The 27,729-nt window shown below is 49.2% G+C and overlaps 1 protein-coding gene across 1 annotated transcript; it reads left to right on the forward strand.

Annotated features, from left to right (window-relative positions):
- Positions 1 to 27,358, forward strand: LOC111071948. Its single transcript, XM_041593487.1, has 3 exons — positions 1 to 54; positions 26,470 to 26,620; positions 26,688 to 27,358. Exons 1-3 carry the CDS (start codon positions 1 to 3, stop codon positions 27,356 to 27,358), a joined length of 876 nt encoding a protein of 291 aa, XP_041449421.1.
- Positions 27,359 to 27,729: the final 371 nt, after the last annotated feature.

A 27,729-nucleotide genomic window follows, 5' to 3' on the forward strand; every position in this document is an offset into this window, starting at 1 on the left:
ATGGCGCTCTGGGATGTCGACTGCCGCCTGATGGACTGTCGACGCCTGGGCAGAGTAAGAAAAGCCAGGACAGGGGCCAGAGAAAGTTGCCAAGCTGGGGTTGTCCACACACAGCATGGCATGTGCAACAGAAGGTTGGGGCAGCCATCCTTTGTGTTCTACTCCCACTGCAGACTGGCAGACTGCCATATGGAAGCCGATCTTACCTTACCTTTACCTTCTGTCTAATATACCCTGGCCCAAGGCAGCAGAGTCAGCGTATACTAGTTCCTGCCTCTGCTACAAGCTTTAACGTCGGCCCATTAGGCGGCGAGTGCGTATTACTTATGTAGCTGTAAACTTGCCGCTCGATTGTTTGCTTTTATAGGAGCTACAAACGTTTTTTTTTTCTCTCTCTCTCTTTCTGGACATCCCTCTATACAAACACACACAGACACATACAGCCGCCTACAGCAGCATTCTTGCAGCGTTCATGGCACGCTCATCTGCGGCCGGAGCTCGTGGAATAATTTTAATTGAAATTACGAAAAAGCAAAATTACATGCCGCCCCCGAATCCGGCACCCAGTCCAGTCCATTCCATTCCTTTTTCGTTCATTTCTTGCCCCCACTCCGTTGCGGCTTAGTAGTACAGTCCGGTCTGGTGCCGGTGCCAGTGCCAGTCCCGGACTCCAGCTTGGCTAAATTATCATTTTAAATCATTTGCGAGGCGGCTTGCAAAAGTATGCAAATAAAATTCAGGCGATTATAGGGTGCCCAAACGGGTACTGAAATGGAATAGTTCGCAAAGTCCTCCAAAGATGCTTATCTATTGGATTTTGGTTATCTCGAAAAGTTGACCTGGAAACGGGGGGCAGCTGTACCGCTCGGTCTTTCATCTTTTTTAATCGAAAATATGCCGGTGGGAAAACTTTGGAAAGCTATTTGTTTTGCGTGGTAGTCGAGGTGTTCTCTCTCATCCGACCGAAAGGTACAGCATCTATTTAATCGAATCAAGTGGCTGGAACTTTGCATTTTGCTAACGATGCTCTGGAGGTTGCGCTGCCATTGGAGCTGCAAGAAGTGCAGCTTTACTGCTCTCACAGGGGCACTGGCAGCTTGACAACGAATGTACAGTTCGTTCGGTACAGTGGGCTCATCTTAATCAGCAAGCAGTGCAATTGCAAGCAGCGCGCCAAGTGCATGGTGCACTGGAAACAGTACTTAACCGTGAACTTCTCGTTGCCCTGTTTTTTTTTTTTATTTTTTTTTTTGGGTTACTTTTGCCATCCGTTGACTGTTCCGCTGTTTTGCGGAATGCCGTAGTTCCGTTTCTCGTCCGTGCGTCCGTCCATCTGTTTGTCCGGGTGTTCGTGTGTCCGTTCGTTCGTCTGTCCGTCCGCTTGTCTGCCAGAATATCTTTCGTTCTATCTTTTGTTTTTGCTGTGTGCCTTTTGGACCATTTTCTTTTTGTTTTCTTTTATTATGAAAATTATTTCGTGCATTTTGGCCTATAAAGCGGGCCTAGCCGGAGAGAGGGAGCCGTAAAAAAAGCGGAGCATGAAATGAAAATCGCATAGCAACGGACACAGTTAGAGCGGGATCAGGAGCACTTACAGTTACAGTAGCCACAGGAGCACCAGGAGCACCAGGAGCACCAGGACGACGAGCCGGCAGTAAAACAAAAAAAAAACAAACTCGATGTTGAATAGAAAAAATGTATCACAAAATGAAAAGATAAAAAAGATAAAAATAAAATTAGTTTTAATAAAGTCAAAAAGCCACAGGAAGCGGCCATAGAGCCATGCCACAGGGTGGCTTGGCGTGGCGTGGCGTGGCCAAAGTAGAAGTGCCACCGAGCCCTGCCACAATGGAAGTTAAATTTGAAAAGCAAATGAACGGAACAGAAGGGAGTGGCTCGGGTCGCAGGCAATGGAATCGAATAAATGTGGGCGAGAAAAAAAACACGCGCAAAGATTAAAAATACTAGCCATGAGCTCTGAAAAAATATTAAACAATTGCAGGAATTATGAATATAAATTACAGCACCCTGGCAGCGCACCGACCAGTGACCCCACCCGTGGCGATGGTGACTTATTTATCGGGACTGGGCTTTAATTAACTGTGGGACTAAGCTGCATGTTAAGCACTGCTAGGCGCTCGGTGGCAGTTCCACACAATTTGAATACTCCCAGTGATCGGAGCAGGAAACTGCATCGGAAAAGCGATGAAAATCCCGCTTAGCCAGGCCAAATAATTGATGATTCCATTATGCATGTATTTCTATTGTAAATTTGATAAATTTGTGTTGATTTCCACGGAATTTGCTGCCAAAACGGGGCGAATTTGAACAATGCCCATCGAGTGCGGGGGGGATACCATTTGGGCTGCTTATCAATATTTAAGCAACTCTTTATCACATTTCATCGATTGTCAATAGGCAATGGGGCCTGGCTCAGGCTCTGGTACTGGTCCGAGTCCACTGGCTCTTCATCTGCCATCGGGAGTGACGAACTGTCGGATGGAGTGACGGAGTGACGGAGTGAGTGAAGGACTAACCAACCGAGACTAGGGTGCTTTCCTACCGGCTACATAACCGCCTATGTGGATCCACTTGTTCACATGTTTGTATATAACTAACTAACATTACACACACACACACACACACACACACATGTGGATGGAGAGCTAAGCAAATATGAAGGGTGCCGTTGGCCGTTGTTGTTTTCCTTCTCATCCCACTCATTCTCATTCCCAATCCCAATCCCATTCCCAATCCCTATCCCAGTACCCGTTTCCGCATCCTCTCTTGTTCGTCCCGCTGCTGTTGTTCCTGTTTACCCAAACTATTTGCCCACAGTCCTCTCTTCCTCTTCCTTTCTCTCTCTCTCTCTGTGCTGTGCTGTGCTGTGCGTGTGTGTATTCTAGAGTATTATAGGGTATACAGTATATATAATCCTAAACTTCCATATGTTCCATATTCTATAGATCTCAATGTCTGAGCTTCTGGCAGTTGCTGGCTGAGATCTACCTCTTTGTGAGTTCGCAAATGAATTTCCGATTGATCTAATCCGGCAAGGGTATCAACACTATCGGCATTCGACTGCGGAACCCTCTGTTCTTTTTTTTCTGTTGTTTTTCTTTCCATTTGCTGGTATTTGTCTGACGACGACGGCAACGCTGAGCAAATTGAATGGAGTCCATTGGCCTGGCGCGCGTAGGCCCTGCTCGGATCCGGAGATGGCAAATGGGTGTGGAACGGCAACGGCAACGGCAAAGGCAATAGCAGAACAGAACCCGGAACAGCTCTAGACGCTGCAAGGACAACACTTAGGTGAGTTATCCTAATAAGACAGAACTGCCACAACAGAACGGAACAGCATCAGAGGCAGAAGCAGAATCAGAATTAGAAACTGAAACAGAAGCGGCAGCAGCAGCGGCAGCCGGAGATGGAGACACAGTTAGAACAGGAACTGAAGCCGAAGCAGGAGCCGGAGCCGGAGCCGGAGCCCTGCCAAAAGCAGTCAACATCGTCCAGTCAAGTGTCGCAAGGCGTTGGGACAGCCAACACTGCACAAAATCATCTCTAGAACTTGCCCAATGCACCCTCATAGCACAGAGCAGGACTCGACCGTTTCTCTCAGTGTACGCGGCAATGGGGTGCTTGGCATTTATGGTGTGACTCGGCTGGGCAAAAACCTTAGTGCAACAATGAACTGGGTCCGAGCCATGGCATGGCAGGGCAGGGCATGGCAGGGCAAGGCAGGGCAGGGCTGTGGGCTATTTCGATTGCAGCAGCAGCAACAGCAAACGGCACAAGCTCCTTCTCTGAGGCTGCTTGTGGCACGGCTCGGCACGGCACTCTCGCAATTGCTGGTTGAGGCTGGTGCTGGTGCTGATGCTGAGGCAGTGCGCTTTACGGTCAGGTTTCCAGCAGTGCTTTTTCTCACCCCGTCGCCGTCTTCGTTTCCATCTGCGTTCCAATCTCAGTCACCGCGTCCGTGTTGGGGCCATTGAATGTGGCACACAAGACGCCGAGGCGATGGCGAATCGGATCGGAACTGTTTAAGCTGAAACGGCTTTCAGTTTATTTTATGTTCGCGCCGAGCACCCCCGAGCACCCCTGAACCCGCTCAGCTGCAGTTAAGCACACATCTGTTAATAGCATTTTTACCCTCTGAGACATGGTCTCCGAGCGGTCCAAAAGAAAAGGTCCCGCATTGATTTATGGCACCAAAGCTTTCGAGGCGAGTACAAAGCATTTTCGGGCGCAGCATTCTGCCCGGTCGTAAGGCCAACTTCATTTTTCAAGTCTAAACAAGTGTCGTCTCAAGTTCGAGTTAGTTCCGAGACGGCCAGCAGTACTGTCCAGCACTCGCAGATAGGCTGTGCCGCTCTCTCGCGCTGCCCAACACTACGCTGCACTGTGCAACACTGCAATTCTTACTTTGCTTTTGTTTTTGAAATGAAAAAAAAACCGGGAAATCTTAAATAAAGACAGAAACCGGAAGGAACGAGAGCCACAGGTAGCTCGACATAAATCCAAACCGAATGGATGGAAAGGCCCCCAACATTTCATCTCCTGCCAGTCAAATTCCGTGTCCTGGGCTGCACAGATGCTCTATCTCCCCGCTGATCTATGGCACATGCCATGGCCGGTCTTGACTTTGGGGCTCTCGCTCTCCCCCTGCCATTGCCCGGGGCATCTTTTTGTTTCGAAGTTTTGGCCAACTCTCATTATACGCATAATAATGGTCAAATAACTATGGAGATTTTCACTTGCCCCACGGCTGCTGCCCCATTGCTGCTGCACTGACAAGGGGACGCGACTCAAGAGCAGGCAGATTGAATTAGGTACGTGCAGCAGTACCCCCCGGGAGGGAGGCAAGGGTAGGGTGCATCAAGTCTCTTAACAAAATGTCGATTATATATTTTGACGTAGTTTTAGGCGAAACACTAGACCCACGCCCACGCCCCAGCCCTCGCCCCAGCCCTCGACCCACGCCCTCGCCCTTGCCGTCTTGACTCGGGTCCATTCCCAGACAAATGCTACGTGCTCCGTGGAGTGGGATTTTCTCTGCTTCTATAACGCGATTATACCCTACCCGGGCACCGCGGGCATTCGACCAGAAGTCTGCTCACAAATTGCAGGTTCCAGGCCAAACGAAAAAAGGTGACGGGAATGCGGATCACTATATCATCGCTGTATCGGTTGGCTTTTGGCTCTGTGTGGGATGGGGAGGGGACTGCAGCTGCCTTGCCTCGTCTTTCTTGGGCGTCTCCTCGCGTTTTCCTTATTTCTGCGCTTTGTTGCGGAAGAAACTTTAACTGCACTGCGGCCAAACGATGGCAGAAAGAGGCAGTGGCACGAGGGGAGGCTGGGGGGGGCATTCGCTTCATGCCATTTTGCCCCCCCTGCATCCTTGCTGGGGCAAGCGTATAGCTATGGCTGGGGCTATTAAATTTCCAGTTCAATGATTAACGAAATTTATGTTTCGGCTTACGTACAACTAGGCGGGGTGGGTATGTGCTGTGTGTGTGTGTGTGTGTGTGTGTGTGCTGTGGGTGTATGCGTGTGTGTGCGTGTGCACGTGTGAGAGCGTGGCTTTGGCTTTGGTGCGTGACGCCTCGAAGGTGCCACTAACGATGCCCGAAGCGGGAGTGCGGTAGTGGGGCTGGGGCTGTGACTGGGGCTGGGGCTGGGACTGGGGCTGTGCCGTGGCCCACCGTTCATGGGCTGTCCGCAAAGCGGGATATTTCAATTAAGTTGCAGGCAGATTAATAAATATCGTGTTTGCAGCAAGGAAATACACACACACACACACAGCCCGGAATACGAGTACATATTTCTGGCATTAAAAGAGGCGCCTGCCACCGACAGACAGACACCCACTAGTCGCGCCAGCCAATTGCCAGTCCAGATGCGAGTGCAGTGCGAGTATTTTATTGCCTCTCCCCCTCTCACGGAGTGGGTTAGCTGCAGACAGGGTTGATTTTATCAGGGAATGCTGCTGATCAGCAATCTGCAGTCCAAGAGCCTGGCATTCATGTTGGAATATTCAAAATGATTGCCTCCACCCAGTCAGCCGAGTGTTGCTCATCTTTAATCAGTTTAAATCCACTTTGAAATCGAATTTTCTCATCAATATTTTCTGTATGTGCCGCATAAACGAAGACAGAGAGAGAGAGAGAGAGAGAGTGAAAGTGCGTGCCTGTGGGCAGGAAAAGACAAGAAGAAAGAAGACCCCATCCGACCCGATCCGACCCGACCCACATGTGCTTGCTGCCTGTGGCATGCTTCAGCCTTCAGCCACTAGCTGCGATGCGTTGCGTTGCGTTGCGTCGCGACGTGTCGGTGGCTCATTAAATATGTATGTCTTGTACGGAGCAGCTGCGAGATGCTGCCTTAGCGTAGTTGGAGAGCAACCACCACAACCAGAGCCATTCAATTAAGGCGCATTTCGTTGCCTCTCTAATCTGTTTGAAATATTGACCAAGCGCAAAATGGTGTCAGGCCCAAAGGAAAACGAAAGCTAAAGGAGTGTGGAGCCATCATCATGGCATGGGAGTCAGGAATCGGTAGTGGGAGGCAGGCAGCAAGGCAGCCAGGCTGGCAGGCTGGCAGGCAGGCAGGGCAATGCCAAAGCAAACATGTTCAGGCATGCAAAATAATGAAGTTGAAGCGCAATTAATTTGAAGTTGGTGCTGTGCCAAAACGAGTTCAAGATCCACTGCACACCCCTCCACCCATCCAGCAGGCAGGAACCAGTTCGCACAGTCCTCACACGCACAGGCCCATCCAGCTGCCCCGTTCTCCAAGAACTACTGAATGAAGACCAATTTGCCAGTGGATCCAGTTCCTGGCTGGAGCCATCGTCCGCATCGTTGCGGGTCAGCAGTGCGTGCTGGTTGTTGGATGTCAACCTGCTCGGACAACCCGGGCTAACCCGTTAAAATCTGAAATCTAAGTTGGGTGGCAGAAGGAGGAGGAGGAGGAGTAGGAGAAGGAGAAGGAGGCCCAGAGACCATGCGCCGCTCCGTTTCCATTTTTGCGCCTTTGGCAGTCGACTTTGCCCATCAACGGAGAGAAGAGAAGAGGAGAGGAGAGCAGCACGAGGCAGGACACAGAAACAGAAAGACAGAGAGTGGGGTCAAAAGAAAACACACACACACACAGACACACACACATAGAGAGAATAAAAACGAAGGAATTTTCTTGGCAGTAAGTTGAATGTTTTTGCTGATGTCCTGCCCTGCCGCCCGTGGAACCCCCTGGAAGCCCGAGACCCCTGCACCCAAGTCCATTGCATTGTACACCAAAAAGGGGACTTCATATAGACAATATATGTATATATACATATATAGTATATATACTCTGCTGTATATACTCGTACTCGTTCTCGTGCTCCGGTTCTGTGCAGAGAGGGAGAGCTGAAGGCAGCCGTTTTTCTATGTCAGTTGCATTTTTCGGTGTGTGTTACAGCCTGACGACGCCCCCCGACCCCCCGACCCACCGACCCCTCGACCCCTGAACCCTGACGACCCCAAAATGACGATGACAAACCGAATTCGTTGTCCGTACACGGTCATAGCCGCCACGCGGCGATAGGAAAAGCTTTTTTCAATTGTTTCCGTTTCGAGGTCATGACAAATGCATTCTCTCACTCTCTCTCCCCCTCTCTCATCGCTCTCTCTCTACCTCTCTCCCTGTCTCCTCTTCTTTTTCTCTTTTTTTTTACTATTTTTTTCTGTGTCTTTCAGCTTTCGGGCGCAGAGATTTTCGCAGGGCAAACAAACAGGAAGGGAAGAGCGACAAAGGCGACAGGCGGCAATGAACTATATCCTCAAACAGTCAGGCAGGAAGTACCACCAGCACCCCCTTAGCACCCCCGCCCCCTCACCACTTCATTCAGTATGCCACCGTTTTTTGTTGCTGCCTGCCTGCCGCTTAATGTCGAGACCTCAATAAAACGTTGCTTACCTTTTGGGAAGAGAGTCTGTGGCGCAAGACAAGATGGGATGACAACAATGCGTAATAAAACCAACAAGCGTGCAGCAGGAGCAACAAACAATGGCCAGCAGGAAACCGAAACAGGAGGCGACTTCCGCATGCCCTTGGAGCGAAAGTCTTTTGGCCTAATGGAGATCGGCAGTCGGCAGCAGCAGCAGCAGCAGCCATTGCAGATCCAACTGTGAGTATCTTGATAGATCCCATGCATCGTTTGGGGCTTGAGATCCAAGCGGGGGGGGGAGCTCCACTGAGCGTCGCTTTGTGGATAGATTTTCCCTGATTAAAGCCAAATGAAGCGCGAAGAGCAAATGATTTTGCATTTGGCCAGCAAGGTCGCTGCACAGCACTCTCCAGACCATCGATGGGCACTGAGGCATCACCGAATTTGTGTGGCAAATCAAAGTGTTGCGAGAAAAAGTTGAGTCCGTCTGCAGTCGGCAGCTGCAGCAGCAGCAGCTTCCACCGAGGGGATGCTCAGGTACAGCGCCATAGCTGAGGTGCTCTTTACGGGCGAGGATTGTGGCAGGTTGTCGTCGCCAACCTGCCACCGGGCGACTGTTGCAAAGTGCTTTGACTTCGTGGCTTCTTGGAGTGTGGAGTGTGGCGTGTGGGGGGTGTGTGGCGTGTGGAGGGAAGACTGCTTCTGCCACTGCGGCTGGCAGTCGTAAAAAATGTAGTTTATATTCAAAATAAATGAGGTTGACTTTATTTACGCGCTTATGCTTTTTATGCGCTTTCCGGCAAATAGCAAAAACACAATCCACAGCAAAATGGAATCATCGCTGATGTTGCTGGCTGCTGTTGGCTGCTGTTGGCTGCTGCTGCAGCGTCGAATGCCTGTGGCATGGGGCGCATAGGGGGCACATCGGCGCATGGGGCACAGACGCTTCTCTGGTGCGGCAACAAACGGTAAACGTAGTGGCAGTAAGTGATTTGTTGTTGCCGCTGCTGCTGCTGCTGCTGCTGCTGCTGTTTCGCTTGTTGCAAATCACCGCGCTGATAATTATTTTTGTGTGCGCCCCTCCTACCATTTAGGGCAGGGCCACCGACAATCCGTTCAGTTCTCTCTCCGCTCTCCGCTCTCCATCACACGCCCACAGTCTGCTGATGCCTCACCCAACCAACACCCCCACCACGACCCCCACCCCATTGACATGCACATGCACATCCCCTATGCGGCACCGCCCCATATTTGTTTGTCCACAAAAGTTATGTCGCTGCTGCTGCTGCTGCTGCTGCCGTTGTCGCCGTTGTTGCTGCCGTCATCGCTGAATGGGGGGGATAAAGCCAAAGCCAAAGCCGAAGCCCGAGCCAAAGCCAAAAAGTTTTCCCTCCATAGTTTTGCCCATCCCTGTTCGCATTCCCCCCGTTATTTTCAGCAGCTCTTTATTTTGAATGGCATACGCATACTCTGTCCGAGGGTACATCTCCAGTCTACAAGGTGGGATATGCAGCTAAGAATTGTTGATCCAATTTCGAAGCCTTAACCTCAGCTTAAATGCTGTTTCGATTTGTCATATTAACCTGAAGAATATTACAGGAATTTTTGCTTAATCGATAAACTAATTAAAGCATGAAAAATGCGACTCAAAAGCCTTAAAAATCTTCTCCTAAACTTAGAACATTTTGTGCTGAATTCAAACAGAAATTCTTCGATTGGGATACGGGGATATAGCGCTAGGTATAGGAGCTCTAGCTCTAATCCAATACTCCAATTTGTTCAATAAATAGATCATGTAGTAGATACTCACAATATTCCCTTTGAGTATCAGACACAAAAGTGAGCAAGTCAGCCACTTAAATGCAGCACCGAACGATAGCTGGAACCATCGCAAATGGATAACTGAACTGTGCGATCTATAATCTAATAGTTTCGTATCGAAATTAACCAAATATGCCATATATCTTGATCACTCTTTAAGGGTATTTAAGCTGCGGCTCCTGGGCAGAGCGCAGCCCTTTTTGCAGTTTTTTTTGTTATTTTTGCCCAAAATTAATAGCGGGTAAAATGTGTAACGTTTTGTCATTGTCCGCCGTGGTGGGGGAGTGTAAGTCAGGGGTTAAACAGAAGTGGATGTTGTAGGGAGATTGTTGCATTGTTGCAAGCCATTTTCTGTTGGCTGTTGCTGTTCATCACGAGTATACCCTGCCAGAGTGTAAAGAGTTCCATAGAGCGTTGCTTCGAGTACAATATGGCACATGAACATAGTGATTATCGCATGATTCATAGGCCATGGCTGTAATAGTAAATTTCGAGAGTTCTCTGAGCGTTGGTTCGTTAGTCGGATGGATCTGTGTTGCTCCTGGTTGTTCCTGTGTGCCCCCTTTTTTGTTCGCCGTCGCTTTTTCCGGATGCATTTGTTTGTGCTTAAACCGAGAGGCATCCATCGGTTTTGTTTGGGCGTGCTGCGGTGGGCGCGGGCAGGCGGCGGATAATGATGGGGTGGGGTGCGTGGGCACGCAACCATTTGCGGCTCCAGCAAGGCTGCGCCCCTGTCACGCCCCTAGTTCGTTGCAGTCAGTCATTAGGCAATTAGCAGCGGCAAATGGGCAGGAGGATAGAAAGATAGTGGATGCTGGAGGATGCTAATGGAGGAGGCCGCTTCATGGGCGCGTATCAATCAGGAATCCATCAGCACTCGCACTGCCCATGCAGGGCGCTGCAAGTGGGAGGATGGGGCTTGCTTTTCCATCAATCAATCATATTTCAGGCACTTTTGGCATTCATTTTGGCAGCGTAGTTATTTCGCTTATCTGTCGACATAATTCCGCCGAGAGTCATCATTTTACAACTAATAGGAATAAAATGAAATGAAATGAAATGAAATGAAATGAAATAAATGCATCAAATACATGTACATTTTCCATGTGTTTTCCATAATTGAGTTGAATGCCAAATATGTGTTTGCCTTGCACAAGGCGGGGTGAAGGGGCCACCCACCCAGAGGGCTGCAGGCTGATGGACATATGATTCGATTGTTGTCCGCAAATGTTCTATACACATGTATGTACGGCTACTTGGATTCAGCAACAGCTAAATACAATAAAAGAATTCAAACCAACACAACACAACCTTTAAGCGACACAAACAACTGCAGCCAAGAAACGGATGAGTAATATTAGACAAAGGCAGAAGGCGGAAGGCTGTAGTGGGAGTGGGAGTGGAAGTGATTTACCTTTGTGTTTTACAGCTGGTGCAGACAAAATTCCAATGAAGCGCAATCAGAAGAAGAAGGCCCAGCCGCAGGAGGCCTCTGGCGCTGTCCGCCCGATCGACACATTCCATGTGAGTAGATAATGGCAATATATTGGGGTGAGGTTACACATATTTTACGCACATAACTGCACGAATTATTATGCTAACTGCTGACAAACTTGCATCAACAACATTTGTTGGACTGAGTTAGCCAGCGACTCTGTCGGTTTCTACGGCTCGGTCCACGGCTGCGACTCCTTCTGATTGGCCAGCTCCAGCTCCAGCTGCTACTGCTACTTGACCATCTCTGGTTTCTTTTCATTTAACGTTGGAACCAAAATTGAAAAGGTGGGAGCGGCTTAAAACTGAAAAAGAAGCGCACGTTATTATTCCATGGATTGCCAGAGTTGTCCCAGAGCTACTCATACACACACGTACTCGTACACTGCCTGCAAGTATTTTGAATTTTCACTTTTTTCCTTGGGCAAGCAGTGCAGAGCAGCTTCAGGCCCAACATCATTTCAACTCCGGCTCATCCATCACTCAATTGAAATTCCTCTGCCTACCAGCAGTGGAAATAAATAAATAAACCAGAATCAGGAAATGCAATGAGCTTTAGCTCATTCAGAAATGACTGCACAGCCACGCAAAAACAAGCCAAAACTAGACTAACACTAAGACATCAATCTGTGCCTATCAATCACAACAGCCAACAACCCATTCCCATTCCCCCATGTTGAGTTCCATCGGTGTCGCGACTCAATCACCATTCATATCAGCAAAACAACGAAAGCAAATCATAATCACACATACATTTGTATGTACATATATCAATCCATTTGAGTCTGTCAATCCGCGTGCATATGCACTCGCTAGTCAATCAAACTGAGCTTTTTTTTGCGCGTCAATCACTGGGTCAATCACTGGTGGTGCTCAATTATTATTGAAATCAATTAACAATTCAATTGCCAAACCAAACAGCCGCCAAATCAATCAATCAATCAATCCGTCAGTCGGCCAATGAATTGCTTGGCCAGGCCACAGACCAAAACCAGAAAATAAAAACCGAAAGCCAATTAAAATTATTCAAACATCAATCAAAATGTCACCAGTCGCAGTCGCAGTCGCCCCTCCGCCCACCGCCCCCACCATCCTTGTCCCGAGCATCAATTAGTCAATTTCGCCCTTATCAACTGGCAGAGACCAGCACCAGCAGCAGCAGCATCGACAGCGTCATCTATTTCAATCAGCCTGACCTTTGACCGCCGCCTAAGCCGCTTGCTTGGACCCTGCCCTTGCCCCTGTCCCTGCCTCAGCCTCTGCCTCTGCCCAATTGTCGGCCATCGTCGATGTCGTCCTTGTTGTCGTCCTCGTCCTGCTCAATGCCAATCCCAATACCAATCCCGAAAAACCCAATCTGCACCATTAGCCATATAACCCATAAGCCATAACCAGCAAGCTGTAGCCCGTAGCCCGTAGCCCGTAACCCGTAGTCCTTTAGTCCGTAAGCCGTAACCCAGTTTCAATTGAACGCATTTTCACATGCCATTGCACGGGGTGGGGGTGGTCCACCGTCTCCTTCTCCGCCTCCGCCTCGTCCTCATGCTCTTACTTCGGTTGCGGCATTTAACATGCATGTGACCAGAGTGCGAGGGAAGGAGGCTGTGGGCTGTGGGGTGTGGGGTGTCCGGACGCCGGAAAAGCCCCATTTTATGCCCATCCTCGGCATCCACCTTCCCACCATTCCAACCATTCCAACCATTCACCATCCATCCATCCATTCGACTTGGCTTGGCTTATTATTTTTTGTGGCCAACGCTGGCCAAGGCAATAACCGAACCAAATTGAAATCAAACACAGGCACGCACATCAGAAATCATCATCATCAGCCACACTCACCCATACACACACACCCATACAACACAGCACAACACAAACACACGCATATACATATTGATGTATGTATGTATGTGTATGTGCATGTACCCACCCTCTTGTTTGTATTGGGTGCGTGTCACGATTTGATTCCTGTCTTTACGAGGCGACTTTAATTGCTTTGGCCGTGCAATCAGACGCGACCAAAAGCGCCATCAAATCGCTCGGAAAACGCGCGCGCGCTTAAAATCACCTTAATCGCCGCCGAATGCCAAAAATGGAGTGTTGCTGCGCGGGCTCAGGGGGGTAAAGGTTAGGGGCGGTAGTGTAGTGGGGGGGGGCAGGATGAAGGCTGTAGCCTGAGCTACAGTTTATGCCCAGATCCATATCATGAATTAAGTGAATGCGATTTGTTGTCTGAGACATGATAAGTACTCTGGATTGGATAGCAGTGTCACCGGAGTCACTGGGATGCCACTTAAATGGGATTTACATATATTCGAGTCTTCGTGTGCGCTCGTTTTCTTTTATAGATAACAATTATTATTTTTGGCTAATTTTCAATCGAATTTGATTTGAGGAACCTTAGCCAGAGCACTGCTTAGATGTTGCTTACTGCTTTTATTTTCTTATATGCTAGCTAGACCAGCCGTACTGCTTTAGTAAAAGGGTCATGGATGGTTGTTCAAAGCAGAGTACGGGTACTGTGTGCCCAAAAAAACTCACCTTGCTCTACTATTGCAAACAATCAAATGTGCTGCACTGCTTGGTAGCAATGTGACTGCTTTCTATGCCTTTTTTTTGTTTTTCTGACCTTTTGCGCTTCTTCTGCTTGCAAAACAATCTTAGTAATTCCCCGCCCCCGCCGCCGACAATGAGCTCAGACGAACAAGACAATAACAACGCATAAACGCATTAATCTGTCGCCGGACTTCTCCCTGCCATTCATTCCATCCGCTGCATATACGTTCCAAAGAGAGAGAGATAGTGCTGCACTTTGTAAAAGTGTTTTGCCCATTTACGAGCCACTGAGCGCGCCTTCGTGCTAAGGTGCGTATCAAAACAATGCGACTCAAAAAATATTTTACTCACTGGCCACTAAACAAATAAAACCAAAATGCTTTCCATAATTAGTAAGTATTTAAATACTCTGGTTTTTGGCTTAGTGCCAAAAGTTCCTGCGCTTAAACTGGTTTCACTTGCCATGGGAACATTCGATATGCAAAGTTTTGATACGCACCTTGTGCACCGCTACTCTGCTGATATGCTACTGCTGCTGCTATTCGCCTCTCCACACTCTCACCAAATTCTCTCCAGTCCACTCTCCACTCCTGCTCCCGCTCTCACTCTTTCGCTCTTTCTGAAACTCTGACTGCTTTGTCAATCAACGTTTGGCAAATGGCCGTCGCAGGCGGGGGCGGTTCGGCGTCACTTTTACAAGTGTTGTTTGCTGTTGTTTCTGTTTGTGTAGTTGTTACTGTTGCTGCCGCCACTCTTACTACTACTGCTGCTGCTGCCGCCTTCCTTTGCTGCCGTTGCAACATTGCCAGAAATGCACATCCAGCACTCTCCCCTCTCCACTGCTCTCTCTCTCCTCTCTTGCACTCTCTTCGCACTGTTATTCTCTGTCTGTGTACGACACCCCCCTCCAGGCAACCCCTCGGGCAAGATATATGTTGACAGGTTGTGAAAATATGAGCAGCATTTTGCTGCCTGCCACCCAGCGCCAAATGTGTTGAAAAATTGAAAAATATTTCGCCATCGATGCGCTAAAATATGGTTCCCCTCACCTTGCCACCCAGCCCAGTACTCAGCCTCCACGCCCAGTAAACCAAGAGCAAATCGTTGGCAAAATGCAAAAAGGGATTGGTCGAGTAGAAAGGAAGAGAGGAAGCCTGGAAAAACCGTTTTCTATGTCGAAAAGTTTTTGGCATGATGCCAGGAGCAGGGGGGGAGCCGGAGCCGGAGCCAGAGCAGGAGCCAGAGCTGGAGCCATTCCCAAAGTCACGAGGAAATGGGCAGCATGTCCTGCTCAAGGTATATTAAGTAGGAAGGTAAGGCAGTGCAAAAGATGCCCTGCTTGATGGCTGTACAAGTCTTTCCTCCTATACGTTCTATCATGGTCGTGGCTCCTGTTCGGTGTCCCCCTGCTGCTCTCTCCCTGCTCCACTTCCTGTTTATGTCTTCTTGCGGCGTTTACTTTTGTCAGAGCTTTTGTTATTGTTACAGGGGAAGAAAGGAGGGAGATAGAGATGGAGATGGAGAGAGAGAGAGTGAGAGAGACTCGAGAGTGAACAAGCTGTGGGAAGCGCAGCTTTTACTTTGATTAACTGACGAGCGGCAGGCAATTGGCACAATTGGGGCTTTTGGGGGGACGGGGGTAACAGTCGATGGACTAAAACTGAAAGTGAGGTCATGGGCGGGGGCGGGGGCGGGGTGGGTCCAGTCATTGTTGTTGATTTAGGATAACGCAAGTGAACGGTAAAAGGTTAACAAAAATGGATAGGGGGGCATTTCGGTGCCTGGGGTCGCAGGAGCATAAAGAAAATCAGAAAAAGATGAGCAGCTGAAAATTTGCCTCTTCAAATAAAAAGCATGGGGAATGAGACTGAGACTGGGGCTGGCAGCAGAGCTACTACCAGAGAGGGGAAGGGGAGATGAGACCAAGATCTCTGGCTGCTCTGGGGTTTGTTCTCAATTTCCCTTTTTCATTGAGCGGAAAAGTGGTGGCGGTGCGGGGAATGGGGCAAGTGAAGCCACCGCTGGGCACCGCTTGAACAACATTCAAGTAGATTTAGAAAAAAAACAGTAAAAACTCTCCGGGATGGCCAGCAAAGGTTTTGGCGTCGGAACCCAATGGATATGCTGCAACGTATCTGAAAATTCAACAGAGCAATTTGCCTGTTATATTCCATATTCCATATACTAGTTGCCCCTAGTCAGTGCCTGCTGCACTCCCACAGATATCTTTAATCTAGTTTAAAGTTTTACAGCATCCAGTTTACTCTTCATTATTAGATTGAAGAGAAATAATGTCGGAAAATACTTTACTCGTAAAATAAACACCATTTTTTATTAGATCGTTGGGATGCAATGGCTGCACCATCAATTTGCTTTAGAGCCACTACGTCGAAGCCCCACCAACCAACCGATGGGCGCTGTTCCATGACGAGCGAGGCCATGCTGGCGCTAGTGTCCACCTTAGCACCACTCTATCGAGCATTCACTGTATATATGTACATATACATAAATATATATAGCATACATACATACACAAAATGAGAGATACAGTGAGTGGTGGGAGTGGGGCAGCTAGAGAGGCTCCAAAGCCAACAACTTGTTAACTTTGCTTTTTATTTGAAAAACTCTCCCTCTCTCGCTCCCACTTCCCCTCTCATTAGCCACCCTTCGATATCTGGTATAGCTGGTAAGCAGCTGTTCCATTCCGCCGCCCACTCTTGTCGGTCGCTTGGTGCGAGGCTTCTGTCCTGCTGCTGGTTCCCGCATTTCCCTTATTTATGGACCCAGCCGCAGCGACGCCATTTGCCTGCCCCTGAAAAAAGGTCCATGGGAGCAGCGCAAAAAGAGCAAAATGGCGGTGATTAGAGCCGGGATCTGCCTCTGCCTCTGCCGCGCTCCCTGGCCCATGCTCCGCTCTACGGCTCTACGGCTCTACTTTCAATTGAATTGAATTTAATGCATTTAATGCCGACACATAGACAAGTGCAGCGGTGTGTGTGCCTGTTCGAGGAGAAATATTATCTCTGCGGCCGGGCACAGTGGGTCCAAAATAGGCTCATCCCATGGTATCATTTTGATCCTTTATATTTTATATTTCTATAAAGGCAGGGCGGGAGGTCTGCCTGAATTTATATTTTTGGAGTGCAGGAATATAAAGCTGAAAATAAAAACAGAAATCATAAGAAGCTTGGCCACAGGATGCGTTAAACTGTCGCGGCACTTGTTTTTCTACTCGAAAAGTTTCGATTGGCTTGAGCTTCTCTGTGTGTCCCACTGTGGCGCCATTTGGGGATAGCCAGAGACAACAAGGACAGCGACAGGGACACGGACACGGACACGGACATCGATAGCACCAAGGACAATGGCAATGGCAACAACAAATAAACAGCGAAGAGCAAACATCAATAATCTATTTTATATTAAAGTTTATTATTTTTCACACACCCACCCACCCATACACACACACAGACCAAATACATTTGTGTGAATTTGTTTACATTCTCTGTTGGCGGAAAAAGTAAAATGGAAAATGGAAAAAGCAAAATGGAAAGAGAAATGGAAATTCATTTGATTTTGGCCACGAAATTGTGTGCGGGCGGTGGGGAGGGGGGGACTGGGACATCACCTGCTCCTGCTCATCACCACCTCATCGGAGGCATGCCCCATCAGCATCAGCAGCGGCATCGGCATCCCTATCCACGTCCTACGGTTGCTTCCTTCCTTCCTTCCCTGCCATGACCGAGCTTCGTTTATAAATATTTAAGTGCTGCAAGCAAAACTTTGCTCCAGGGGCAGGAGAAAACAGCTTAAGCTAAGTAAAGGCCCCGTTTTGGGGCAGGCAGCAGCAACAGCAACAACAGCAGCAACAAAAGCCAACAAGCCAACAGCCAACAGTGGCAGCCACTCCACTCCACTCCACTTCACTCCACTTCACTGCTACTGTGGCACCCACTCCTGGCATGTGTTAATGAAAAGTTTCAGGTCTCAGTTTACAATTTGAGGCAACGAGCATTAGCCATGTGGCACAGGGCACAGGCACAGGCACACGGCTCCTGTGTCCCCTCAGTGCCTCGACTGTGGCTCATTATCAATAGCATTTATGACTCTGCTGTCATGGTAACTTTGCTCTTTATATGGCCCTGCTCCTCCTGCTGCTGCTCCTCCTGCTGCTTCTCGTATCCATGCCAGTGTTCCTCTGTCTGTGAAGTAGCTGGGATGGCCATCCCAGTGGCCATCGGGCTCATCATTCAGGGCACAATCTTCTGCTAAATAAATTCCTTCTTCTCGCATTCAGCTCGGAATCTGATCTGTGCTTTAGTGAGGGTTCTGCTCCGCTTGGGCTATGATTCCTTTTGGCTTCAAAAAGTTACTAGTTTTGCCAATTCTAATTGCAAACAGTTTTTGGCCAAAAATTATTGCATTCTGCTTTGCTGGCTCCTCATCCACGGACGCTAGTCTGGGTCTGGCACTCTGACTCTCTCTCTCTCTCTCTCTCTCTCCCTCTCTGCCTCTCTCTCTCTCTCTGTTTCTGTCTGTCGTGTCATGTACACAAATTGCTGCTTATTAATGTCAGAAATTTCTAATTGCAATTTCTGCATACAAATTGCTCAAACTAACTCCAGGCCGCCCGCCACACAGCGCAACGCGCACAGCACACAAAACCCAGAGCCCGGACCAACCCGGACCAACCCAGACCCCAGACCCACGACCAGCGATGCCAAAAGCAGCAGCAATGAAATATTTCGACTAATTTCCACAATAAATTTTGATTATGTGCGTGGCTTCGAGGGTGTTGGTAGGGGGGCTGCTGAAGAGCAGCTGCAGGGGCAGCTTGAAGCTGACTTAAAGATCTCCCCGGTCTCCTGTCCCCCCCTTGCTTACCAGTATTTGACCAGGAATCGGAACAAACAAATTTCCTTGCCTTTGCCATAATCAAGCAGAGAGGAAAAAACGAGCAGAAAATTTGCATATTTACGAGTTGCCCCACCAAGAACTGAATGGATTCTCATCGGTAACTGACAAGTAGGGTCTGCTCTGTCTGTCCGCCCATTTGTTTGCACAATTTTCCAGTCGGAGTCGGAGAGCTAGAGGCATCATGTATGATTATATCATGCAAATCAATGGCATTATGATTGGCAACTCAAAACAAAAGCGCAACGAGAGCTACGGAGCATAGGATCCAGCTAGAATATGGCTACAGCTGTGGAGCAAAGGGAAAGGGGCTGCCTCAGTCGGATACTCACACGCGTGCCATGCAATCGGAGATGGTGGTGTGCTGAAGGATGGTGCATCCAATATTTACGCCGCATCTTTCTTTCTTTCCTTCTGCTCTGCTCTGTTCCCTGTGCTTGGGGGTGGTGGGGGGGTTGCATTCATGTGATTTATTACAGTTCGTTCAATGGGAGACAATTAAATTGGCCGCTTTCCGTTTTAAGTAGACATGAGCCAAGCCCACACCCACAGCCACATCTTTCCTTTTACCTTTCTTTGCACTCTTCTCTGCTTGCTCTGCTCTGCTTGCACTGCTCTGCTGCTCTCTGCTCTGCTTGCTCTCTGCTCTGCTTGCTCTGCTCCGCTTTGCTCTGCTCTCTTTCTTTCTGTTTATTTGTTTGTTCATTTAAAAATATGTCGAAAAATATAAAACCCGTAACAAGAGCAACAACAGGAGACAGGCGAACAAAACAAGAACTTTCCGTACACAAACACGTAACCAGAGAACCCAATTTTGTGGCCAGTGGGGGCCACGGGTGGCCAGGGGGGTGTGCTGCTTTCGGTGAGCGAAGGGATAGAGTGGGGGGGTTTGTGTCTGCGTTTCTGACAGCAGACTGCTGGTCAGGGGATCATTGAGAGATACAGCTACAGCTCCAAACAAACAGACTTGCCCTGCCCGCTCCCTCGCCGCACACCTTCCACAGTGCACAGAAATTGGCAATTTTGCATAATAGTGATAAATTTTACATGAGAGCATCGGGTGGCACGGGGGCACAAGGGCACGAGGGCACGGGGACTGGGGCATAGTTTTGTCCCTGGTAAATGCGGAACGGAGCGGAGCGGAACACAAACGTGTGGCTCGGCTGGTAATCTTATCGGAGCCCCTCGTTGGGGCACACTGGCGGAATCTCCTTAAATAGCAATTGGATATTATGTGAGATTTGTGACACCGAAATGGCAGCGAGATAAACTGCAAAATGAAATGCCAAACGGCGAAAGGATGAACAACGGCGCCACATAAAAACCCGAAACAAAAACAATAAAAAAAAGGAGCAAACGGAGCATTCGAATGCAGGACACGCCTCGCCAGAGGGGCTCTACGGGATCCGGCATCCCGGTATGGGCAATCCTCGGGTTGTTCTTTTTTTCGTTGTGTTCTCTGCTGCTGGTTTTTGTGCCAGCTTTGACCCGGCATTATCGGTAAATTTGTTGGCTTTCGAGCGAAAGTCAAACGTCAAAAGTGTGGGGGCGCTAAGGGTCGTGTGTTTGTGGGACAACTACCAGAAGCAGCTGCAATTAATCAGACACAAATGGAACTATCTAGAGGTATTCCTGCACAGGAGCGCCGTCCAGATAAATGCTGATGGCTCCCGGGGCTCGAAAGGTTTGGGTTCCTGGAGCGGAAGCCACACTTTCCGCACTGATTTCTTCACTTGGTGCCGCATTGACGCGCGTCTGCTTTGGCCATGCAGCCACCTGCTATCAATAATTTGCATGCTCTGATCTTTTTGCTGCCCTGCCAGGACGATTGAGCCCACAGTGGACTCGACACTCTGACAAGTCTGAGGGCGGCTTGGGGGTGGGGTGGCTATTTTTGAGTGTAAAAAATTGTAAAATTGCAGTTGTACCTTCGAATACATATTTTGTGGATTGGCTGCTGCTGCTGCTGCTGCATGCCCCTGCTGCATCACTATTGCTCTTTATTGCCTGCTTACATTTATTTAACAATATTGCATGCGCCTGTCAGTGCGTTGTTTCCTGTGCATCCCCTGCAGGCACCGGGACACTCACTCTCCTGCCCCATGCCACTTTTTGTACCTCACTTTTGGGGATCCCTGCGCTGAGGGGTATTACGATGCGGGAGCAGATGTTTGCCATTGCAATGGAGGAGGCATAAATACATACATACATACATTTATATGTATGTATGTATTTTTGTGTTCATCTTAAGTGGAATCATAGATGGAAATCGATTTCTTTTGCTTCCACTACCATTGCCAATATTCTATGGCTTCCTTCAGGAACAATTCGTGCTGGAGAGTATCTAATGCTTCGGCTTACGCATACATACATATAACCAGCATTTCTTTTTTTCTTTGTGTCTGTGTGTGTGTGTTTCTGTTTTTTTCATTGCTTTTTTTTGGGCGCTTGGCCGCACTGCCTTTTGCTTCTGTATTCTCTGTTTTCTCTGTTTGCTGTCAGTAGGTAAAAATTCCAATAAATAATTGAAATGGCTGTTTGTTACACCCTCTCCACACCTCTCCTCTCCTTTCCTCTCCATTGCTCGCTTGCTCCCTCACTCTGTCTGTGATGCATGCCTCGGCTGCTGCTTCTGCCACTGCTTCTGCCACTGCTGCTGCTGCTACTGTTCATTCGCCCTTTGTTTGGCTTGATGTTTTTATATCTTTTGTGACGCATCTCCAAATGGCAGAGGGGGAGAGAGAAAGAGTTGGATACGGCATACGGCATACGCGCTCGGCATTTTTATTGCTGTTGCACACACACACACACACACACACAAACACACACCCATAGAGCACTCCCCTCTCGCCGCAAGCGAAAATTCGTAGCAAGAATGTATTCAGAAATTACAATTTTGTTGCTTTATTAATAAATTGTTAAATTTTTAGTGAGCCTCTGACCCAGCGACCGTCGCCCCACCTCCCCTTATCAATGCCTGGCATGACCACAGCAATTGTGTGGCGTGCACCACCCCACCCCATCCCACGTGCACTTCTGCCACATTTTTGCAGCCGCAGTTTTGTTGCGGCATATTTTTGGCTGCCTACTTTTTGGGGTCGCACCTGGGTCTTCATTGGAATCCGATTGCGATTCCGATTCTGATTCCGATTCCCATCTCCGACTACAACAGAAAAGGATACTGTAGCGGGGGGCTTCCCGATTTGTCAGCGGCTTGCGGATGGGGAGGGGAGAGAGTCTAGAGAGCAACGACAATATTTTGTATGGAGTCATGACCCCAAAAATGTTGCTGCAGCTGGAGTGAAAAATGAAGAGTCATAAAATGGGGCGACCTACAGGCAACTTCCATTAGTTACCCGTGCCCATTAGAAGAGAGCGTTTTCCTCCGCACACACCCCTAAGCCACCCTTCGAAGAGTGCGCTTTTAGTGCATAAGTTGCATCAATGATAACTCGAAAAATGAAGCTGAATGGAGGAATCTTGCAGAAGGCGCTGCCTTGCGCTGGTAAGCAGTGCGAGGAAACGGAAACAGAGAGAGCAGAGGGGACAGTGGAGACAGTTGGTGGGGGGTAACAGGCTAACAGGAAAGCCAACGCGCTGATTTATGATGGCCCGGCCAAAGTTTTGCCCCAAAGTCTTGCAGTTTAGCGCCTGGCAAGTGATAAACTGCAAGGACTCGAAAGTTGTGGCGCCTGGAGCGTAGCTGCGTTCCGCTTATTAGATTGTATTTGATGGTCTCCTATCCCCAACAACCAACAGCCAACAGCCAACACCCAAGATCCACTCCACTCCACCCAGCCACCTAGCTTGCAACGGCTGGCCAGAAAATGGCAGCTGGCAGGGACACTCTTCGGCAGTAGAAAAAGATTGCAGCTGTTGGGGATGATTAAAGCTAAGCATACAGACTCACTACCTGCACAAATAATGCACATAGATTAATGATCAAAACAGGAAAATGATTAAAGCGAAATGCAGATTATCTCAGGAATTATTTCGAACAGGTGGCCAGCAGTGGCTCGCAGCTCAAGCAAACAATGGGAAATACTCCAGAGATGATCTTATTTAATGCCAAACCATCCACAGGCAAACCCTCGAGCAGTCGTCCCCTGTCATGTCAGAAGGAAGGGTGACCTCCACAAGAAGCGGTGACCCCGAGTCACTCGTTATTTGCTCGCCGTTTGGCTGGGCAACTTTGCTAACTGGCAAATCTCATTAATTTAGTCATCTTGCCCCGCTTTTGTAGTGCAAATGAGTCGGCACGGCACAAAGTTCACGTTCCTGCGGTGCCCACAGACGGGAGCCCCGGGGACCCTTTCTGCCTCCACATACCCTAGTCCCGGGTCCTAGTCCCGTGGGCACTTTTTGTGTGCATATGATGGGATGGGAAAGCGAGTCATTTGGCTGGAGTTCAACGTACTGCCACCTACCACTACGTACGGCCACGGATACGGGTACGGCTACGGATACGTGACAGGTTCGGCCTGGCCTCCACCTGGAGCGGGGTGCCGTGCGCCTAGAGTCCTCGCTGTTCCACTTGAGTGCGCTTTTCCCTTGGCTGCAGTGTCGCCGCCTGTTTATGGCCTGCTGTCAAATTAATTGGCTTTTCCGGCTTCGCCTTCACTCCCGCAACCTGCTGCCGGACTTGGACTCGGACTCGGACTCAGACCTGGACTTGGACGGGACTGCTGCTTGACAACTCATTTCCTCGAGCCTTGAATTTCTCACGTAGTGCGACGACGCGTGCCATTTGGCTTAGACCCCGTCTCGGTTTTCGATTTGGTCAGTATCGCTGTGAGCATTGGCCGGCACGGCTGTCGACAAACTTTCCGACACGGACGTGGTCGGAAGCGCTTGGGGCCCCTCACTCACATGTCCCATGGAATAGCCCGAAAGGAAGTGGGCCAACATCGGAGCACCGAAATCTCTTCACACTCTTCGCACACTGATCGCAGCCCCCTCGCTCTCGGTGCCTCGCCCAGAGCACAGGGCACAGAGCACTGAGCCAAGTGCCATCCATCCATGTCCAAGTCCTGAGTGCTGCGCTGCCAAGTCCTTGAGTTGTTTTTAGAATGCCTCCAGCTGCGTTTTGATTGCCCCTCCTTCTGCCAGCAGACTGCACCCACCTACACACCTACCCACCTGCCCACCTACCCACCTGCCTATGTGCACCAGCAAACGCTTTTTTTTATCTATGATATTAGAGGATCGCAATTTAATTCAGTCCGTCTCAATACTTTTTAATACCCTGTTCACTGGCATCAAAAACACTCAAACTCAATTTTTCGAGTGAGCTATTTTCATGATGAGTGAGTCTCTTTCCTAAGCGTAAATATTCCCCTGAATTTGGGACAATTTTAAGGGGGTAATTAAAGGGAAATTCATGATTTCTCCTGCAAATATTTCCCCTGAATGATTTTTAGCGGTTTGGAACTTGGTTAGTGCCTAGTCAATTGTTCAACCACCCAAGTCTAAAGTACCAAAAATTACCTTATATCGTAAGGGAACTTTCACTAGGAATTATTAATATAATCCATGTTTACCATAAACACTTTTGCCATAAAGCGTGCCTATAAACGCACAGACAAGGAAATTGCTTATCGTAAGGGCTTTATGGTTAGTTGTAATGGCTGCTGGTTGCGCATAGAGTTAAGGGGCGTAATAAACGATACGAGAGCCAGCCATATAGTTCGTGTAATATATTCGACTTAGTATTAAAATCTGCGTAGGTAAATCTTAAGCGCCACTTTTTCCACATAAAAGTAAAGGTACACCTATTATTGGTGTAATCCAACAGCACCCTGAGGGTATTTATGGGATGCGATAATAATATCCTTATCATGGGATATTAAATCCAGCGCCCCTAGCTCTGAGAAGAAATTGGATAATATTAGTTAGTTTTTCTACCCTAAAATACCCTTCTACATCTATTTATACATAAACCAGTCGAGATATTGTTACATACAATGTTTACCATAAATTGCATTCGTACGGGCTTTATGGCAGCTTAGATTTTAGCTCAGTGACGATATCCGCGTTTGCTATCCGCTGGGAAATAGTTTGTTTAACTACCCAGCGGATGAAATATTGTAGGTGGAGCCACAGCTATCCATTAACTTTGAGTTCAGGGTGCGAAATGTAATTTTAGGGAACGGTGACAGGTGTTAATTATGACGACCCAGCGACAGAAGCCGCAGCCCGCAGCCATAATTGGATAATTATCCACTGGGATGTGGCGCCTCATCAGCCTTATCAGTGGATTCCTGCCACATTCCATGCGTGTGCGTGTGCGTGTGGTTGGGGCACGCCACTAATTGTGGTTGGGATCTATCTGGGAATGCAGATGAAATCGATTCGATTCGTGTCGGTTCGGTTCGGCCACAAGGGAACCCCCAATTAGGCCTGAAATAGCCCTAGGGAGGGGGGGTGGCAGGAGCAGGGCGGAGAGCAACCTTCAATGTGTGGGCTCTGAACTTCCGCCGTGCACAAGGCTCTCCACAAAGGTGTCCTTGGCTCTGGTTTTGGCTCTGCCTCAGTCTCCGTCTCAGTCTCAGTCTCGATCCTGGCTAAGCGCTCGCTTGCGTAATATTTTCCGCTGCCTGTCGGTGCAGCCCTTTGTTCCATTTTGCCCGGAAACGGAAGCAATACACATAAGCCCACATGCACACAGCACACAGCCCACATGCCCACAGACAGTGCCACAGTGTGTGTGGCACAGACGCGTACAGATGCAGGCTGTCACTGTCACTGTGACTGTGACTGAGATCCCACATTCCATTAACTGGGTCAGGCCCAGCCCGCCTTTCAACGCAGGTTTCATTATTTCTGAAACAGTATTGTTCCGTGCAGCCTGTCCTAGTTGAGGGTCCCAGCTGTGGCACAGCGCCTCAGGGGCACAGCTGTGTCATGGAACCTCTGGGAGACAGCTGTGGCACAGCACCTTTGGGAGACACGCTTCATATGGGAGTGGAACTGCTCTGGGAATCTCCCACTGGGAGCAGTTCGGTTCCAGTTTGCAGCTGACCACTTACAAGGTGCAGAAATGGGTGCCCATGGGAGGAAGATTAATGCTGGAGTTCCACTGAGTACCCTTGGGGATCATATGGAGCACCAGTCGTTGCAGTTGTCTTTGCTGGAGGAGTCCCTCAGTCCACTGCCAGGAGAAATTGCAGCCTCACGCTCAGCTGTTGACCCCCAAGACGAGTTGAAAGCTGTGATAGAGCCACACACTAATAAATCCTCGTATATATGCTTTGGCATTCTTCTTGCTAAATTAAAGCATCCTTCAGGAGATCCTTCTGTACGCTGCAACGGGGCATCTGTCACTCAGGGGTCGCATTAGAAGAGGACGTGGAACACTGAGCACATACTCGACCGCGTACTCGTGCTGGCACTCACACTCACACTCGCCTCCCCCCGCCCCATTCGTAATGCGCGGCCACCAATCACGCCGTGTGCGGATTGCACGTACCCCCAACCCACTGCAGCCCACTGCAGCCCACTGCAGCCGCATTCCCCTGCCACATTACGAAACGTAGGAGAGCGTCGACAAAGGTCGACAAACCCCATCACAGTAGCCATAAAGAAAGTGTCATGTGGAGGTTTGGGGCGGTTTTAGTCGAATAATGCCAGTCGCTTCTCTAGCCCTGCTTTAGTATCATTTCCTACCAACTGTCTGAATAGTCTCCATACAAATACCTAGCACAAAATATTTCCAAAAATTTATTTCCAAATTAAATCCCAAAATTGAATCCATCTAGAACGAAGCCATGTCCGGGGGTATGCAGGAACTTCATTCCAAGACGGCCCTCAAGGCGGCCATCACCGCCGCCTTGAAAGCAGAGACTGTTGGCAAGGGGAGCGGCAGTGCCAGCACCAGCGGCAGCGTTGACGAACTGAAGGAGGTGATCGGTAACAGTGTCGCCAGCCAGAATGGAAACGTAAGCGGAGGCGCAAGCGCAACCATGCAACAGCAGAGCGTCAGCGGTGGCACGGGCACGGGCACAGGCACAGGCACAGGCTTTGATGCAAGTGGCTATGGAAGAATTGACGGGATGGGATCAGCACACAGCAACGGCAACAACAACGGAAGTGGAAACGGCAACGGAAACGGAAAATGAAAATCGAAGCGTGGGAAACATCGTCTCTGAGCGCAGACAGTCGATCTGCAATGTAATCTTTGGAGACGATGAGCGGAACTGCGGCAACGGAAACAGCAACGACAACGGCAGCATTGACAGCTCTTCGGGCGGTCTCTTTTCTCGCATTTTTAGACGAGTCGATCGCCTGCTGCGTCGCTGGCTGCCTGGCTACAATTATCTACGCGGCAGTGGCGGCAGTGACGACAGCGCAGATCTCAGCTTAGTCATAGTCGGCAATGAGTCCGGAAATGCCAACGAAAATGACTACGAGGATACGTTTGCTGGCGTAGAGGTGGCCAGCGAAGAGCCGCTACACTTGGCTCAGGTGCAGGTCCAGCGGGGGCGCAGCTTTTCTACAATGAGCGGCCATCGTAACAAATGGATGTCGAATGACATCTACCTGAGCGGGGGCATCACCCGAGCCGAGTTCAGCGCCCATCTGGAGGGCATCCTGCAGAAGCGGATGCTCAAAGAGAACCAGGAGACAGTGCTGTACCTGCAGCACTAGCAGCCTCAGTCGCTGACGATGTCAAAGCCGAAGCCGAAGCCGAAGCCGAAGCCACTGATTGTTGTGCCTTAACTTTCGGCCACTTCCATTGTAGCACAAAAACCACAGAGAGAATTCATTAAATTTAAATAGAGAGAGCAGCAACACCCAAAACACCAGCACCCACTCGCCCATCAATCCGCCATTAAAATTAATTGTGAATAATGACCGCAGGGACTGCAATGAAGAGGGGTGGGCGGGGGGCTGTAGGCCGCTTATGAAGAGTTGATTCCAATGCGGTCCCATGGGTGCCACAAACCAAGGGCAAAGCGTGCCGCGTGTATGCGACTGTGCGATACCTCGCATAGCCTGAGAACAGCTAGAAATTGCCC

This window comes from Drosophila obscura, unplaced genomic scaffold, assembly GCF_018151105.1.
Source record: "Drosophila obscura isolate BZ-5 IFL unplaced genomic scaffold, ASM1815110v1 contig_190, whole genome shotgun sequence".
NCBI classification, from domain to species: domain Eukaryota; kingdom Metazoa; phylum Arthropoda; class Insecta; order Diptera; family Drosophilidae; genus Drosophila; species Drosophila obscura.

Coding starts and splice junctions, on each gene's coding strand:
- LOC111071948 (XM_041593487.1), top strand. CDS start 1: ATGGCGCTCTGGGATGTCGACTGCCGCCTGATGGACTGTCGACGCCTG. Junction 55..26,469: donor ACTGTCGACGCCTGGGCAGA/GTAAGAAAAGCC, acceptor GAATCCATCTAG/AACGAAGCCATGTCCGGGGG. Junction 26,621..26,687: donor CGAACTGAAGGAGGTGATCG/GTAACAGTGTCG, acceptor GCAACAGCAGAG/CGTCAGCGGTGGCACGGGCA.